Source organism: Haliotis rubra, unplaced genomic scaffold, assembly GCF_003918875.1.
Source record: "Haliotis rubra isolate DU_JTF1 unplaced genomic scaffold, ASM391887v1 Scf64, whole genome shotgun sequence".
Lineage (NCBI taxonomy): Eukaryota > Metazoa > Mollusca > Gastropoda > Lepetellida > Haliotidae > Haliotis > Haliotis rubra.
In genome coordinates this window covers 2,618,264-2,638,221 of record NW_025767346.1, presented here as the reverse complement: position 1 = coordinate 2,638,221, position 19,958 = coordinate 2,618,264, and the positions used below count along the sequence as shown (strand labels likewise).

The window sequence follows — 19,958 nt, the reverse complement described above, 5'->3', positions numbered from 1 at the left end:
AGAAACCACAACACACCGTGTCCCAGGGCTACGCACACATTGTTCACACACCCCGCACACATACACCACTGGATGGTCATTACCCGTTATCAATCGCTCAGCGTTAGACAGTGTAGGGTTCTACTTCCTCCCTTCAGAGTTGTACATTTCATGGACGATCCGCCTAAAGCGTAAGTGTGAGTTCGTTTTAACGCCTTGTATATGTCAGCTGTGGTGTATTTGACAGTGTCCTCTTTACGTTATCTAGCTCTTGAAACATGTTCTCACGTCCCGACAGGTCAGTCACTGCTTTGAAATGGCTTGCTACACTACTTTGCCTTCTGTCGAGACACGTATCAACCTTATGCATTTCAAGGCTGCGTTCAGCTTAGTTCTCCGTGGGGACTTAGGGCGGAATAGATCTCACGTACTCTATTTTCGTGGGGCGGTGGGATAGCCTAGTAATTAAAGCATTCGCTCGTTAGGCAGAAGACCCGGGTTCGATTCCCCTTAAAGGTATAATGTGTAGAGCCCATTTCTGGTGTCCCCCGCCGTGATATTGCTGGAATATTGCTAAAAGCGACGTAAAACTAAACTCACTCACTCACTCTATTTTCGTCTCCCGATTTGGGGTTGCTAGGGGCAGAATATGCACTAAGTACGCTTTGTTGGTCTCCCCATTCTTGGGGCTGAATATGTCCCTCTTTCTCAAACCTATTTCCCCTCTTGGATTCCTGTAGAATAATATGTCAATAACACCCGATATTAATTTTGTCTTCCCTTAAGATTGTTTAAGAAGAATATTGCATTTTCACTTTTGGATTTCTATTCGAGAATATGTCCCAAGTACCCTATTTGTGTCTCTCCTTAAAGGGGAGGACGGACAGGCATTGTTTAATTTATATGAAATAAGGAAGGTTTATACATTTATCTATTAAGAAGCAACCGTTATGTAAGTGCGGATGTTCATGACAAAGACAGGTCCTGTTTGTTTTGTGGGGATGATTTATTGTAGCAGTAGGCAACACGTGATATTCTTGCAGTCATTGCCCTAAAACAACAGGTTTCGAAATAGTGAAAGGCATATAGAAGTACGGTTCTTTATATCTTCACCATTTTTAATGTACAAACATAAATGACTACACTTACTGTTCTAGTTAACTGACTGCAATTCTATGACTGCACTTACTGTTCTAGTTAAATGACTGCAATTCTATGACTACACTTACAGTTCTAGTTAAATGACTGCAATTCTATGACTACACTTACAGTTCTAGTTAAATGACTGCAATTCTATGACTACACTTACTGTTCTAGTTAAATCACTGCAATTCTATGACTACACTTACTGTTCTAGTTAAATGACTGCAATTATATGACTACACTTACAGTTCTAGTTAAATGACTGCAATTCTATGACTACACTTACTGTTTTAGTTAAATGACTGCAATTCTATGACTACACTTACTGTTCTAGTTAAATGACTGCACTTCTATGACTACACTTACTGTTCTAGTTAAATGACAGAAATTCTATGACTATACTTACTGGTCTAGTTCAATGACTGCACTTGTATGACTACACTAACAGTTCTAGTTAAATGACTGCACTTCTATGACTACACTTACTGCTCTAGTTAAATGACTGCAATTTTATGACTACACTTACTGTTCTAGTTAAATGACTCCAATTCTATGACTACACTTACAGTTCTAGTTAAATGACTGCACTTCTATGACTACACTTACTGTTTTAGTTAAATGACTGCACTTCTATGACTACACTTACTGTTCTAGTTAAATGACTGCAATTATATGACTACACTTACTGTTCTAGTTAAATGACTGCAATTATATGACTACACTTACTGTTTTAGTTAAATGACTGCACTTGTATGACTACACTAACAGTTCTAGTTAAATGACTGCACTTCTATGACTACACTTACTGTTCTAGTTAAATGACTCCAATTCTATGACTACACTTCCAGTTCTAGTTAAATGACTGCACTTCTATGACTACACTTACTGTTCTAGTTAAATGACTGCAATTATATGACTACACTTACTGGTCTAGTTCAATGACTGCACTTGTATGACTACACTAACAGTTCTAGTTAAATGACTGCAGTTCTATGACTACACTTACTGTTCTAGTTAAATGACTGCAATTATATGACTACATTTACTATTTTAGTTAAATGACTGCAATTCTATGACTACAGTTACTGTTCTAGTTAAATGACTGCAATTCTATGACTACACTTACTGTTCTAGTTAAATGACTGCAATTATATGACTACACTTACTGTTTTAGTTAAATGACTGCAATTCTATGTCTAAACTTACAGTTCTAGTTAAATGACTGCAATTCTATGACTTATACACTTACTGTACTGTTCTAGTTAAATGACTCCAATTCTATGACTACACTTACTGTTCTAGTTAAATGACTGCAATTCTATGACTACACTTACTGTTCTAGTTAAATGCAATGACTCTATGACTACACTTACTGTTCTACTGTTCTAGTTAAATGACTGCAATTCTATGACTACACTTACTGTTCTAGTTAAATGACTGCAATTCTATGACTACACTAAATGACTGCTGTTCTAGTTAAATGACTGCAATTCTATGACTACACTTACTGTTCTAGTTAAATGACTGCAATTCTATGACTACACTTACTGTTCTAGTTAAATGACTGCAATTCTATGACTACACTTACTGTTCTAGTTAAATGACTGCAATTCTATGACTACACTTACAGTTCTAGTTAAATGACTGCACTTCTATGACTACACTTACTGTTCTAGTTCTGAGTTAAATGACTGCAATTAAATGACTACACTTGCTGACTACTACTGTTTAGTTGACTGCAATTCTATGACTACACTTACTGTTCTAGTTAAATGACTGCATTTCTATGACTACACTTACTGTTCTAGTTAAATGACTGCAATTCTATGACTACACTTACTGTTCTAGTACTAAATGACTGCAATTATATGACTACACTTACTGTTCTAGTTAAATGACTGCACTGTTTATATGACTAAACTTACTGTTCTAGTTAAATGACAATTGCAAAATGACTTCTATGACTGTTAAATGAGCTGCACTTTATGACTACTTACTGTTTTAGTTAAATGACTGCAATTCTATGACTACACTTACTGTTCTAGTTAAATGACTGCAATTCTATGACTACACTTACTGTTCTAGTTAAATGACTGCAATTCTATGAATACACTTACTGTTCTAGTTAAATGACTGCAATTCTATGACTACACTTACTGTTCTAGTTAAATGACTGCAATTCTATGACTACACTTACTGTTCTAGTTAAATGACTGCAATTCTATGACTACACTTACTGTTCTAGTGACTACACTTACTGTTCACGACTGCAATTCTATGACTACACTTACTGTTCTAGTTAAATGACTGCAATTCTATGACTACAGTTTCTGTTCTAGTTAAATGACTGCAATTCTATGACTACCGTTACTGTTTTAGTTAAATGACTGCACTTCTATGACTACACTTACTATTCTAGTTAAATGACTGCATTTATATACATAATTTATTCTTTTTGTGTGATAAAAGTACGGATATTTTCCTTTTCAGACCAGATGTCTAAAACGAAGGTGGTCAGTGATGGCGAGTTCTTCAGATCTGAGAATTGTCTACAGCCAGTTTCTTCTGCTGACAGGTAAGTACAAGATTTTAGATACGTTATACTTTCGTATATTATTTTATATGTCGGGTTAGTCAAGTTGGTTGGAGGGATAGCCTTGTGGTTAAAGCGTTATCTCGTAACACAGAAGACCCGGGTTCGATTCCACTTGTACAATGTGTGAAACCCATGTGTGTTTTCCCCCACCATGATATTGCTGGAATATTGTTACAAATGACCTAAAACCTTTCACACGCACTCTCTTCTTAGACAAGTGCAAATTCTGGCACATTTTGGGGTTGAATTTCTAACCTTCATTTTCAGAGTGAGGACATGAACTCAGCAGTTTAACCCACTTAGCCTGGGAGGCTTCCACAAAAGGAAGTGCAACAATGGATAGTCAATAGTTTTACTTGACCTCTATGTTGCGAACATCAGTTCAGTTGGATTTTTAGGGCTCATTCTCATCAGAACAAAGGCTGTGTTCAGACTTTCCGCAAAAGAGATGAAATTTTAGAAAAAATTAACTGTCGAATTCTTTTCACTTTTTGAAGTCTCTGTTTATACCTTGAACAATAATTTCAAAAAGAATAGTGAGTGAGGAGTGGGTTTAGTTTTACGCAGCTTTTAGCAATATTCCAGCAAAATCACGTCGGGGGACACCAGAAATAGGCTACACACATTGTACCCATGGGGAATCGAACACGGGTCTTTAACCACTGGGCTACCCCACCGCCGGTACGATAAAAGATTAGGAATATATGTATATGATAAATACTAGTAAGAACATGGTCATATGAGTCTAGTTTTTAGTATGTATACTCATGCCAATAATGGTTGTCAACCCCCTCACCACCCCCAACCCCCGACACACCTCACACACCCACCCCCTCTCCAATTAAAAATTTTTTATATTTGTATTTGGAAATCATGGACGGGGAAATACATCATACATGTCACTCATTCGAAATTGGAAGAAGGGAAGGGGGTTCAAACTAGTTTAAATAGAGCTTCCTGAATACACTTTTCGGAGTCTTCTGAATATTTGAATGTGTATATATACATAAGAACATAATGTTGATGACAGGCTATAATGACATTAAACGGCCGCAATAGAAACCCAGCAAAAATATTATTTCTTTCAGTTTCAGGTTTCCCTGCATACGGCCCCGGGAGTCACGTGACATCTGGTGAGTTACGCCTACACAAAGGGACACGTCCACGCGAAGCAGTGGCTCATTCAGACAGCAGTCAAGTACTGAAATATGTCCTAGTTATATGTCTATGGCTGTCGTCATTAATCTTACATTTTGACATTTCGCAATGTTACAAACGTGTGTCGCTGGCAAATCTTGGTAGTAATAGTAGCAACAGTGGAAGTAGTTTGTTGTTAAACGCCGCACTCAGCAATATTCCAGCTATATAGCGGCGGTCTGTATACGTTTATCCGAACACTTGTGTCTTTCTTGAAATTGTACGGATAAACGAATTTCCGGATATCTGAACCACGGGGAATATGTAAATAGACATACAAAGAAACGAACATAATAGACTTCAGACGTAATCTTTATTGATAAGGCATCAACAAACAACAATGCAAACATAAAATCACATCTTGTCAAATAAAGTAGTCACGTCAATAACATGTGCGAATATACCTGTACATGCATCTGTCTGTCAAATGCTAGCAACTAATCACAAAACAGTTCTGATGTCTTCCTCGTGTTCGCATTGTTGCTGTACCTAACATAAACTTCCGGATTAAAGTAACTACCAAAACAACGGGGACGTCTAGCCTTGCCAATCACAACTCAAAATTAACTCAGTGTTACCTTGCTAATTACAAGTAGTTAATCCTCTCACACTTTAAAGACTGCCGACTTCCTTTATGTAAGGGCACGCAAACTCTGTAAAATGCGTGTGTAAACATACTGACAGGTGCTCAGCCATCGGATATACGAGAATAAAATGTATATGATTTAGCGTTTTGTATGTGAAAATGACAGTCCGGTTACGGAAACTGGATTTCCGGATAAGTGAGTAATTTTACAACATTGTGAATTCGTTTTGAGGAATTTTTGTTCGGAAGGCGAGTTTTCCGGATATCTGAGGTTCGGATAAACGGGGCACGACTGTATAATGGAGTCTGGACAAGACAATCCAGTGATCAACATCATGAGCATCGTTCTATGCAACCGGGACACGATGACATGTGTCAACCAAGTCAGCGAGCCTGACCACTGATCCTGTTAGTCACCTCTTACAACAAGTATGGGTTACTGAAGACCAATTTCTAACCCGGATCTTCACGGGTGACATCCTGTGTATTAAACCGTAAATATCCCGTACTATGTTGCAGAAACCGTTGCCTCTAACCAGTCCGAGTTTATCCAGACCGTGACGCTGAGTGGCATCGTCCTGACAGTCATCATTTTCCTCCTGGCGCTCTGTGTCAGAGGCAGGAAAGAAGAAGCGAATGATGGCAAGTACCAATACAACCATGAATGAATGAATGAATGAATACCTGCCCGGGTAGTAGTGAGTGAGTGAGGTTTGTGTTACGCTGCTGTTACAATTATTTCATCAATATCATAGCTGGGAACACCAGTAAAGCTCTTTACAAGTTGTGTCGGCTTCACCAGCGAAACCTTCAACCAATGGGCTACGTTAGCGCCTCTTGTGGATGGTTAATATTGCTTTTCCGGATAAGTGAGTAATTTTACAACATTGTGAATTCGTTTTGAGGAATGGTGGTTAATATTGCTTAATTGTCTCAATACTGATTAAGCACGTGGACACTTCAAAGACTTGATTTACTTCGGGCTCTACTCCCACATTAAGCAGACACACTGTGCTGTAACTGGAATACACTTGTAAGCAGTGTTAACATCCAACTCACTCACTCCTAATCATGTAGTATCATTTTATCACAACAACGCCATGTTGATACGACGTACGCTAACGGTTGTATCGTGTTCCAGGGTACAAGCCGCCAATGATGTAGTATTGGTACAAGAGGTCTATGCTGTACTATAAGTTCGATCTTGTTTCAGAGACCAAAACATCTGTGCTGTACTATTGCTTTTATGTTTCCAGGGTACAAGCCACCAATGATGTAGAAGAGAGTTTGATCAAGACCAAAACATCTGTGCTGTACTATTGCTTTTATCGTGTTTCAGGTTACAAGCCACCAATGATGTAGTATAGATACATGAGGTCCGTGCTGTACTATAAGTTCGATTTTGTTTCAGAGACCAAAACATCTGTGCTGTACTATTGCTTTTATCGTGTTCCAGGGTACAAGCCACCAATGATGTAGTATAGATACATGAGGTCTGTGCTGTACTATAAGTTCGATCTTGTTTCAGAGACCAAAACATCTGTGCTGTACTATTGCTTTTATCGTGTTCCAGGGTACAAGCCACCAATGATGTAGTATAGATACATGAGGTCTGTGCTGTACTATAAGTTCGATCTTGTTTCAGAGACCAAAACATCTGTGCTGTACTATTGCTTTTATCGTGTTTCAGGTTACAAGCCACCAATGATGTAGTATAGACACATGAGGTCTGTGCTGTACTATAAGTTTGATCTTGTTTCAGAGAGCAAGGCGTCCGTGCTGTACCACTGGTTTGATCATGCATTAGAGGTACAGGGCGTCAGTGATGCACTATTGATTTGATCATGTTTCAATGGTACAAGAGGTGAATGTTGTACTATTGATCACATTATGTTACAGGGGTACAGGACGTCTATGCTGTTCCGAACAAACAAGCAAAGAAAAAATCCAAACGTAAGTATATATTTCCTAATATCACCAAAGTGCATTATCGGAGATCGAAGGAAGGGATTATACATGATTCAATTGGATTTGATATGACTTCACATTATTTAATTTGGTTTGACATGATTGTCTTCACTTAATTTGATTCGATTTGCCTTTCATTGATTGTATGTTAAGTGTTAATTATTGTTTTATAGACGTGTGTGAGTGGGAATTGGGTTGGTATTTAGCAATATCCCGACAGTATCAGCCGAGGGACTCGTGTAAAACGAGTGAAGTGTTTACATGTTATAGGTATTCGAACGGTGTCCTCCCAGTTGTGAGACACATTAATTAATGGTTCAGTGCACATAGGTGGTGTTTCCACATCCCCACAATGAAAGTGGGATCAGCCCAGTTGTTGAAGAGAATCAAAGATTTTATTTACAAAGAAAAAATAGTTCATTAAATATTTTATTTATTCAGAAGAATAGTAATTATGATAACACATTTTTATTGACTATTATGAAGTTTGAAAGTTATTTTGGTTTAAACATATTTTATTATCATTTATGAAAATGAATTGGGATTGGTGAACAAGCATTACTGCTTATGTTAACACCGCGCCCATGCAACCTAAAATACAAAATGAAATGGAGGATGTGACGTTATCGATATTGACTGTTGCATAAATATATAAAGACATTTACCGGAGTATGTTAATCAGTTTATCTTATAAAGTTTCATTAAGTTACCTCCAACAGATTCAGTTACATAGCAAATCAGTAATTAGCTAGGGTTAATCCATTCTATCAGGCAGGGGAGTATGGTATGTTTTCTTTCTTAATTACCTACTCCACTGTCTCATAACTGGGAGTCTCACAATTGGGAGTTCTCAGAAATGGAAGTAGACCATTCGAACACGACCCACTAGGCCCCTCGGACGAAATGAGTAGTGTGTTAATACAGGATACGACGTACTTAGAGTTCGTATATGAGCCTCATATACATGTTCATTCTAGGTGACGAAAAAACAGAGGGCAAGGGCGAGAAGTAAGTAGATGTCATGCATTAACAGGGTGTGTTGGTGAAATCATTATTAACTGACAGTGTGTATGGGACAGACACTATGTGTGTGACAGTCATTACATACTTGGCAGTCAGTGTATCTTTGGCGGCCCCTCTGCATGTGACAGTGTATATGTCATAGTCAGTTTGTATATGACAATGCGTGTACATTTGAATGTCAGTATGTATGTGAGAGTCGTTATATATTTGGCAGTCAGTGTAAATCCGACATTCTGTATGTAACAGTGTATATATGACAGTGAGTGTACATTTGACTGTCAGTGTGTATGTGACAGTCGTTATATATTTGGCAGTCAGTGTTAATCCGACAGTCTGTATGTAACAGTGTATATATGACAGTGAGTGTACATTTGACTGTCAGTGTATATGTGAGAGTCGTTATATATTTGGCAGCCAGTGTAAATCCGACAGTCTGTATGTAACAGTGTATATATGACAGTGAGTGTACATTTGACAGTCAGTATGTATGTGACAGTCGTTATATATTTGGCAGCCAGTGTAAATCCGACAGTCTGTATGTAACAGTGTATATATGACAGTGAGTGTACATTTGACAGTCAGTATGTATGTGACAGTCGTTATATATTTGGCAGCCAGTGTAAATCCGACAGTCTGTATGTAACAGTGTATATATGACAGTGAGTGTACATTTGACTGTCTGTATGTATGTGACAGTCGTTATATATTTGGCAGTCAGTGTAAATCCGACAATCTGTATGTAATAGTGTATATATGACAGTGAGTGTACATTTGAATGTCAGTATGTATGTGAGAGTCATTATATATTTGGCAGTCAGTGTTAATCGGACAGTCTGTATGTAACAGTGTATATATGACAGTGAGTGTACATTTGACTGTCAGTATGTATGTGACAGTCGTTATATATTTGGCAGTCAGTGTAAATCCGACAGTCTGTATGTAACAGTGTATATATGACAGTGAGTGTACATTTGACTGTCAGTATGTATGTGACAGTCGTTATATATTTGGCAGTCAGTGTAAATCCGGACAATCTGTATGTAACAGTGTATATATGACAGTGAGTGTACATTTGAGTGTCAGTATGTATGTTACAGTCGTTATATATTTGGCAGTCAGTGTAAATCGGACAGTCTGTATGTTACAGTGTATATATGACAGTGAGTGTACATTTGACTGTCAGTATGTATGTGACAGTCGTTATATATTTGGCAGTCAGTGTAAATCGGACAGTCTGTATGTAACAGTGTATATATGACAGTGAGAGTGTATATTTGACTGTCAGTATGTATGTGAGAGTCGTTATATATTTGGCAGTCAGTGTAAATCGGACAATCTGTATGTAACAGTGTATATATGACAGTGAGTGTACATTTGACTGTCAGTATGTATGTGACAGTCGTTATATATTTGACAGTCAGTGTAAATCGGACAGTCTGTATGTAACAGTGTATATATGACAGTGAGTGTACATTTGACTGTCAGTATGTATGTGACAGTCGTTATATATTTGGCAGTCAGTGTAAATCGGACAGTCTGTATGTAACAGTGTATATATGACAGTGAGTGTACATTTGACGGTCAGTATGTACGTTACAGTCGTTATATATTTGGCAGTCAGTGTAAATCGGACAGTCTGTATGTAACAGTGTATATATGACAGTGAGTGTACATTTGACTGTCAGTATGTATGTGACAGTCGTTATATATTTGGCAGTCAGTGTAAATCGGACAGTCTGTATGTAACAGTGTATATATGACAGTGAGTGTACATTTGACTGTCAGTATGTATGTGACAGTCGTTATATATTTGGCAGTCAGTGTAAATCGGACAGTCTGTATGTAACAGTGTATATATGACAGTGAGTGTACATTTGACTGTCAGTATGTATGTGACAGTCGTTATATATTTGGCAGTCAGTGTAAATCGGACAGTCTGTATGTAACAGTGTATATATGACAGTGAGTGTATATTTGACTGTCAGTATGTACGTGACAGTCGTTATATATTTGGCAGTCAGTGTAAATCGGACAGTCTGTATGTAACAGTGTATATATGACAGTGAGTGTACATTTGACTGTCAGTATGTATGTTACAGTCGTTATATATTTGGCAGTCAGTGTAAATCGGACAGTCTGTATGTAACAGTGTATATATGACAGTGAGTGTACATTTGACTGTCAGTATGTATGTGACAGTCGTTATATATTTGGCAGTCAGTGTAAATCGGACAGTCTGTATGTAACAGTGTATATATGACAGTGAGTGTACATTTGACTGTCAGTATGTATGTGACAGTCGTTATATATTTGGCAGTCAGTGTAAATCCGGACAAGTCTGTATGTAACAGTGTATATATGACAGTGAGTGTACATTTGACTGTCAGTATGTATGTGACAGTCGTTATATATTTGGCAGTCAGTGTAAATCGGACAGTCTGTATGTAACAGTGTATATATGACAGTGAGTGTACATTTGAATGTCAGTATGTATGTGAGAGTCATTATATATTTGGCAGTCAGTGTTAATCGGACAGTCTGTATGTAACAGTGTATATGTGACAGTGAGTGTACATTTGACTGTCTGTATGTATGTGACAGTCGTTATATATTTGGCAGTCAGTGTAAATCCGACAGTCTGTATGTAACAGTGTATATATGACAGTGAGTGTACATTTGACAGTCAGTTTGTATGTGACAGTCGTTATATATTTGGCAGTCAGTGTAAATCCGACAGTCTGTATGTAACAGTGTATATATGACAGTGAGTGTACATTTGACTGTCAGTATGTATGTAACAGTCGTTATATATTTGGCAGTCAGTGTAAATCGGACAGTCTGTATGTAACAGTGTATATATGACAGTGAGTGTACATTTGACTGTCAGTATGTATGTGACAGTCGTTATATATTTGGCAGTCAGTGTAAATCCGACAGTCTGTATGTAACAGTGTATATATGACAGTGAGTGTACATTTGACTGTCAGTATGTATGTGACAGTCGTTATATATTTGGCAGTCAGTGTAAATCCGACAGTCTGTATGTAACAGTGTATATATGACAGTGAGTGTACATTTGACAGTCAGTTTGTATGTGACAGTCGTTATATATTTGGCAGTCAGTGTAAATCGGACAGTCTGTATGTAACAGTGTATATATGACAGTGAGTGTACATTTGACTGTCAGTATGTATGTGACAGTCGTTATATATTTGGCAGTCAGTGTAAATCGGACAGTCTGTATGTAACAGTGTATATATGACAGTGAGTGTACATTTGACTGTCAGTATGTATGTGACAGTCGTTATATATTTGGCAGTCAGTGTAAATCCGACAGTCTGTATGTAACAGTGTATATATGACAGTGAGTGTACATTTGACTGTCAGTATGTATGTGACAGTCGTTATATATTTGGCAGTCAGTGTAAATCCGACAGTCTGTATGTAACAGTGTATATATGACAGTGAGTGTACATTTGACTGTCAGTATGTATGTGACAGTCGTTATATATTTGGCAGTCAGTGTAAATCGGACAGTCTGTATGTAACAGTGTATATATGACAGTGAGTGTACATTTGACTGTCAGTATGTATGTGACAGTCGTTATATATTTGGCAGTCAGTGTAAATCCGACAGTCTGTATGTAACAGTGTATATATGACAGTGAGTGTACATTTGACTGTCAGTATGTATGTGAGAGTCAGCGTGTAATCAATGTACATAGTCGTGACAGTAGAAGTGTATGTGACAGTCGTTATATATTTGTATATGTTTGTGACAGTTAGCGTGTATGCGACGGTGTTTAACTGACAGTCAGCCCGAATATAGCAATCAGGGATCATGTCACTGTCAGTATGAATGTTACCGTCAGAGTATAAACGAAAATCAGTGTTTCTAACAATGACAATATTAATGGTGCCGTTAAATTTTATACGAAAGTCAGCGTTTCTGACCATGAATGTCACCGTTACACTTCATGTAACAGTCAGTGATTATATAAAAGTCAAAGTGTATCTTCCATTCAATATGTATGTGAAAACCAATGTCAAACATCTCTCCAAGATGAACAAGATGAACTCAAAGAGTATGGAGCCAAATTTGTGATTGAAAATACGTTCTCCCCAAATCGCTTCGTTTGTCCATCGCACGACAGTGTTTAAACAGATTTATTGATGCCTCCAAACATGTTCCACGCTGGTATAATTACCTGGTACAATATTTCATGAGATACCCTGTCTAAGTTGTCAAAGTTGAAATTAAATTAAGTTTATAAATTATGACCGTGACATATGTGGGGTATGGTTAACGTCGGGTGTTATGATTACCAATGTTTTGATATTTCAGAACAGGAGATGATGGTAAGACGTAAGGCAGTCCCTAATCAGCACCCGCATTATAGTATAAGCATCATTTCTGAAGAGTAAGTGCTTTGGGTGTTGAGTGAGTGAGTTTAGTTTTACGCCGCACTCAGCAATATTCAAGCTATATGGCGGCGGTATGTCAATAATCAAGTCTGGACCACACAAACCAGTGATCAACAGCATGAGCATCGATCTGCGCATTTGGGAACCGATGACACGTGTCAACCAAGCCAGCGAGCCTGACCACCCGATCCCGTTTGTCGCCTCTTACGACAAGCTTGGGTAATTGAAGATCAATTCTAATCCGGATCTTCACGGGTCTTTGGGTGTTGAAGCGTGTTAACAGAATTGCAGTTACAACTTCAGTGTAGGTAGAAACCAATAGTAACAGAAATGTGTACTACTGTAAAAGCTTGGGGGAATCACAAATTATTAGTGTTCACAAACAGATGAACGCAAAATGAGGAATATGAGATCGACCTAAACGTTTAAATATTGTTCAACCTAAAGATGCATAGAAGAAGACTCTAAAGGACACTGTAAATTCAAATATGTTCACATAGCTGATTATGTCTTCAATAATCGATTTGCACATCGTCATTGATTTCCCTTTCATGTCAAATTTCACATCACTTTTCACAAACCATGACATGTCCAGTGATGCAGGTCAACGCCCTGTACACGGAGTACAAGGAAAGTAAGAAAGTATCTAGGAAGGTTCAGAAAGCAAAGAAAGGGAAACAAAAGAAGACAGAAGGTGAGGCACATTTCACCATTTCACCATTTCACTGAGCAGGCAAAACAGTTTTTCATTATTAATGTTTCATATTTTCAAATAAAGTATCATAGGGGCTCACCAAGACACGGGAGTTTTATGAATCCGGAAAGGAAACCCACCTTTTGTACTTACGGAATACAAGTTTATCAGGAGGTCATGTTCGTACAGCAAACGCTATTTTGAGTTTTTGTGTAACCTGGGACACAATTATTGTTATTAAGAATATTCTGGAAAACCAAAACTTCATGTTGAGGGTCCACGTTATGCGTGCACGTTACATACAAGCAAACGCGATACTGAGGCTTTTGTACACATCAAAGCCAATCCATTGTTATATCTACTGATACAAATAGCTACGGACGATGGGGTAGCATTGTGTTCGCCACAAAGCCAGGTTTCTGTGTTCCGCGCCGTGACATTGCTGGAACATAAAGCGGCGTGAAACCATATTCACCCACTGGAACAAATAAATACAAGATAACAATACAAAAATTCATCATCCAATTCAGTCATAAGTCAACCTCATCAGACATTTTACAGATTGTAATGAGATGGTCTCACAAGACGGGAACATTTCATGATCTTGGTTGACTACGCAGAAATATATACTGAGAGGCAATAAAAACGCATATGAGGATGAAATGTCAGATATATTTGTCATATGTCCAAAAAGTACATATTGCGGTACAGGAAAAGGCATTGTGATGACTTGTAAACAATACTGCAGTGTTTACAGAGGATTACGGATGCAACAATGTCTTTGCGAGCACCTCCAAAACAAGTGGTATGAGAACACACAACTGTCAGATGACACATTTTCAATACCGTGTGTGTCCTCCTTGGGCAGCCATGCAAGCCCGGGGTCTGCCAGGCATTGTCATCGCACATGCTCTTGGGTGCGTTTGAGATGTCACGTCCCTGTGATTTGAAAAAGTTGGATTCAAACCTAAACATCCGAGCTGTGCATTTTTTAACCATATGTTTTCAGCATATTGTAGGTTTGGAAACAGCCACATCTCTAAAACGGACTTAGAGTAGAAAGTCCAATATGCGTTTTTAACGCCTCTCAGTATACTACCCTTCAAAAGTTTAAACTCACTTAAAGCACTCACTATTTATTATGTACATTGTATATATATGCGGTTACATCGAAGATGGATTTCTCCACTAACTTGGAGGAACCAACTGCAAACCTTATGCAGATGAATTGCACGAGGAATCATGCATCAAATTGCTGAAAAGCATGTGCAAATATCGTCCATGTGAACAGCTGCGTTTTGGTGTAAAGTTTAGTTAAGAATTTGTTTTACAACACATCAGTTCATGTGTTAACGGTACCTTTAAACAATATGGAATATTTTGCAAAATCTGGTTCAGAACAGTTGACTGAAGTAAGTGGCAACATTTACTCTAGTAGTCTAAACTTTTTTATGGGTAGTATCTTTCTTGTCAGAAACAAAGAGCTTAGGGCAGTATGTAATATACAGTATAACAATCTGACAATGACTTTCTCCTACCATCATTTTGAAATTGCTATACTGTATATTACTGTTTGTTTGCTTGTTGCCACAGTCAACGGTGTTCCAGTTAAATGGCGGCGGTCTGTAAATAATGGACCAGGCAATCCAGTGACAGCATGAGCATAGATCAACTCAAATGGGACATGATGACATGTATCAACCAAATTAGAGATCCTGGCTACCCAATCCGTTAGTCGTGATTTACGACAAGCATGAGTGAGTGAGTTTAGTTTTACGCCGCCTTTAGCAATATCCCAGCAATATCACGGCGGGGGACACCAGGAATGGGGTTCACAGATTGTGCGCAAGTGGGAAATCGAACCCGGGACTTAGGCGCGACGAGCGAACGCTTTAACCACTAGGCTACCCCACCGCCCAGCGACAAGCATTGGTTGCCGAAGACCAATTCTCACGGGTTTATATTTCATATCAACTTCCATTGCAGCTGTGTACGAAAACGTCGAACAGAATACGGATAACACTGCTGAAAGAGTACAAGACGTATATGCAAAACCGAACAAGAAAGCTAAGAAAAAGACAAAACGTAAGTTATACTTTTACATGTGTGGTATATTTTTAGAAAACCAGAACTTGGTAATGTCACATGTATCACGATACCCAGTCCAGCTGTCTGATTGTTTAGCCACCGATAACAATCCAACCACGATCTCGTTGATAACCCAATGATAACAAATGGTTATAATTTCAAATAAACATTTGGTTACGTCGTGGGGCTGTGTATTTTGACAGGAGAACAGACAGGCCTCTCACAGACAGTGTACAGTGGAGGTAATAACAGAAGAGCTGAATATCACTATACTTATTGTGACGGGTTTCTTTTTGGATCCAGTCGTTTAAGGTGTCGCAGTTTGCTATGTTGGGCATGCCAGACATTTATGTACAGTCGAGCACCGTTGGGACCATGAAATTATATAGAGATATCCGAAATATCGAGACATCCGTATAGAGTTAAAAGAGCTTGAATAATGATAAATTATGAAGAATTTTGCCTGTCTGAAATGTTATTTCGAGATATCGAGTTATCAGAGTTCGACACAACGGTGCTCGACTGTATTTAGGTTTATCAGGTTTATAACCGTGAAAACGTATTAAACCAGCATCAACCTCGGCTTTGGTTCACAGCAAGCAGTCACACCGAGATAGATCTGGAATACTATTTAAAGTGACTTGAAACCAAGTTCACTCACTCATAACTATTTGCAGGGCGTTATATACTAACACGTTGTTCCCGTCGTCGTTAGTCTCAGTAATCTTGTAACCAAAGTCATCTGCTCAATCTCCGATAATACGATTGTGAGGAATCTGCATGGATTGAGTCCATTACACTGATTGTACAGTACTTTGTGTTACACCTATGCTTTTATAAGTGTATTGTTGCAGAACATACTTAAAAATTTGGCGTTCTTTCATGGACAAGCTTCGAATCAAATGAATACTTGGTAGTTTGATTGTTAAGGTTTTAGCTCTTTGACCTATAACATCATTCCCGCCGTGATGTTGCTGGAATATTGCTCAAAGCGGCGTAAAACCAAACTCAGTCAGTCAGTATAACATCATTCAGGTACTAGAGCCATGGGCCGAGTCTTTTGCAAGTTTGCCAGTTCAGGATATTTGAGAAGTCCATTGAGGACAGTCGGTTATTGTCACAGCTTAGAATTCTTCAACGTGTTTGTCTGTGCACTATTACTCAACACCATTAAACTCTACTTCCAGGAACACAAGAACGTCAGACTGCCCAGACGTATGAAAACGTGGAGATCTGAAAATGACCGAATGAGTGTTCGGTGAGCGCCATGAACTTGGACCTTACATGGACACGACCACCTCGTCACAAACACACCTTATCTCTTGGCTCCACACAGTGACTCCGTCAGTGAATCAGGTCTTTGGATAGACAAATTCCATGGTACTCGTAATTGTGTCCTTTACACAAACCGGTATTCGAAGATTTGGATGATGACGTATTACCTCCTGAACTGTGCTCAGGGTGCCGTTGTACAAAGCGATCTCAGGGCTGAGGTGATCGTAACTCTGATACCTTAACATAGACTTACGACTGTCGTAATGTTAAGGTTGTTTTGTACAACGGCGCCCTGCTTTACAAGTCAACGCTGCTTTCTTTTAAATAGCCATAGATACAGTTACATTTCACTCCGTACGAGGTGACTAATGGGACCGGATGGCCAAGCTCGCTGACTTTGGTAGTAGACACATGTCATGGTGTCCCAACTGCACAGATCGATGTTCATGATGTTGATCACTGGATTGTCAGGCCCAGATTTGATATTTATTTACAGACCGCCGCCATATAGCTGGAATATTGCTGATTGTGGCGTTAAGCAACAATTTGACCAAATTGAAGAGTTATCTGAAGTTAACTGAAGGACAATACAAGAAATACTGAATATATATCATAACATCTACGCGCATGTAAAATTGGGAGTAAAACATATAGACCACCAGATGTACTTCCTGCCTTGCTGAAATGTTTCTGAATCTGCTCTATTTAGCAAAACAATATTATTTGGCCGAGAAGTGTAACATAAGGTTCACGTGTATCAATGATCTGATATCGTTTAATAACCATCAAACGGCCAATTTAGTTTCACTGCTGTTTTCTCCTCAAGTACAAATACAGGGGCACAAGTACGATCACCTCATATGTTTCATATTTAGATGTATACATAAAGATTCAGAAGGACAACACTCTCTTACTCTTCTTGTTTTACATTTCACTTCTGAGATATATTCGAGGTGTTTCCACAATGATTTCAAAAAGCGAAGTTGTAACATATGTTACATTTGGGATTACACTTTCTCAGTAAAGTACAAATTCTAGTACTTTTGGGGTTGAGTCCCATTCGGGATTCGAACCCGCACCCTCAGAGTGACAAGAAGTTGTTTTAATGATTGAGTGGATATGGGTTTACGCCGCTTTCAGCAAAATTCCAGCAATATCACGTCGAGGCACACCAGAAATTCCAGTAGTCTTCTCTCCATACACTTTTGTATTATAGCATTTCCCCCTGTTATCTTTCAGTCTTTCTCTGTCTCTGTTTCTAATAATTGCTTGTGATGTAATTAGTTACTGTAAATATCTTCGGAGAGGGGATTAATAAGTTGAAAGAACTTGTCCCTGATCCTTTTCACATTGTGAATAAAATATGTTTAAACTAAAAAAGAAATGGGCTTCAGACATTGCACCCATGTGGGGAATCGAACCCGGATCGTCAGCATGACGAGAGGAGACTTTAGGCTACCCGACCGCCCCATAAGTTGTTTAAACATGTTTACAACATTCGAGTGCGTGAGTGATTTGGGATTAACACCTCTTTGGACAGCTGACACCAGAGGAAAGCCAACAGTGACGGAGGTCCCAGGAGCTCACTGCTTGTGAAATCTACGAGCTCGGACATGCACCTTGGAACACTATCGCGGTGAACCGGGACTCGAACCCTCAGTCACATTTTCCTGGTGTGCCATGGGAAGCAGGTCTGTAAAGCAAATTAGATGAGTAGGCCACGAGCCAATGTCTCAGAAAAGTTTCTATTAGTTACATGATACATATAGAGGACACTTCAAACCTGGAAGCATCACAAAATGACGTCTAAAGCTATTTCCTGTCATGACTTATGCCATATTTAACTTTTACAGATAAAGAATTTAGTTTAGCTGCAGGTATTTTTTATATGTTTACAGGATACGCTTTCATTTTAGCGAAAGTCTGGTTTCATCAAGATTTGAATTGCTTCATAGACACATGTCTCTGTTGAAAAAGCACTCGTCTCAAATGATAAATTCACTCTAAATGTTTAAATCACTCTAAATGTTATTCACAGTCATGATACTGAAGGCATGAGTATGTGTCTGGTAATACACTGTAAGTAGACTTGACTCTTTGTCCAGACACTGTAGAGTCGGGTAACCCGCTGTCAAGACACTGCAAGGAATGACAGGTGCCGGTGAACACTACACATTCTGTCAGTTCACTGTAGGCTGGTGTAACCCTGTCAAGACACTGTAGGTAGGCATTTCCACAATGATTTAAAAAGGCTACTCTTTCACAGCAGAAGACACTAGTCACTCTGCAAGTAATGGCAAGTGCCGGTGAAGACAATGTAAATCTGGACCGGATAATCAACAAGATGAGTATCGAACTACGCAATTGGGATACGATGGCATGTGTCAACCAGCCGATCCCGTTAGTCGCCTCTTACGACAAGCCTGGGTTACTGAAGACCAATTCTAACCCGGATCTTCACGGGTCACGTATGGAACGAGCACGCTTATATATAGCGAGTGAGTGAGTGAATTTAGTTTTACGCCCCTTTTAGCAATATTCCAGCAATATCAAGGCCGAGAGCTTTACAGGAATGGGCTTTACACATTGTATTCATGTGGGAAGTCGCACCGCTTATAACGAACAGATGGATTTAACGAACATCCGAACTACTCTTGTATGGTCCATTTGAGGTCAATAAAACCATAGCTTGTACCGCTTTGAGCATGGGCCTTGTGCATGGAAAAGGCGCATTATAAGTTCACATTTATTATTATTATATTGTTATTATTAGCTTACTCTGTAACGTGTGTGTAATACTCATTTTTCATAGCGAGCCTGACTAACCTGTCCCGTCAGTCGCCATTTTGACAAGCATAGGTTGCTGAAGACCCATTCTAACCCGGATCTTTACGGGTCTTGCTCGAAAGAAGAAGCAGGACACATATTTCATGGCATAACCAGTCATGGTCATGCGAACAATTACAAAAGACGGAAATACAGAT

General features: G+C 38.8%; 1 protein-coding gene across 2 annotated transcripts; it reads left to right on the top strand.

Annotated features, from left to right (window-relative positions):
- LOC124256824 lies at positions 1–17,877 on the top strand. Of its 2 annotated transcripts, none has more exons than XM_046690791.1 (10): positions 1–170; positions 3,613–3,697; positions 4,807–4,851; positions 6,021–6,143; positions 7,401–7,454; positions 8,447–8,477; positions 12,838–12,851; positions 13,513–13,611; positions 15,598–15,696; positions 16,887–17,877. In XM_046690791.1, the coding sequence occupies exons 2-10, from the start codon at positions 3,643–3,645 to the stop codon at positions 16,934–16,936; spliced, it is 570 nt and encodes a 189-aa protein (XP_046546747.1). In that variant the 5' UTR covers positions 1–170; positions 3,613–3,642; the 3' UTR covers positions 16,937–17,877. The 2 variants fall into 2 exon arrangements, with proteins under 2 accessions (XP_046546747.1, XP_046546748.1); XM_046690792.1 differs by having other exon boundaries at positions 1–176.
- Positions 17,878–19,958: the final 2,081 nt, after the last annotated feature.

What these genes read in the sequence shown, in the direction of transcription:
- LOC124256824 (XM_046690791.1), top strand. Translation starts at nt 3,643, where the DNA reads ATGGCGAGTTCTTCAGATCTGAGAATTGTCTACAGCCAGTTTCTTCTG. An exon ending in CCAGTTTCTTCTGCTGACAG is followed by an intron (nt 3,698 to 4,806) that starts GTAAGTACAAGA and finishes TATTTCTTTCAG; the next exon opens with TTTCAGGTTTCCCTGCATAC. An exon ending in GAAAGAAGAAGCGAATGATG is followed by an intron (nt 6,144 to 7,400) that starts GCAAGTACCAAT and finishes ATTATGTTACAG; the next exon opens with GGGTACAGGACGTCTATGCT.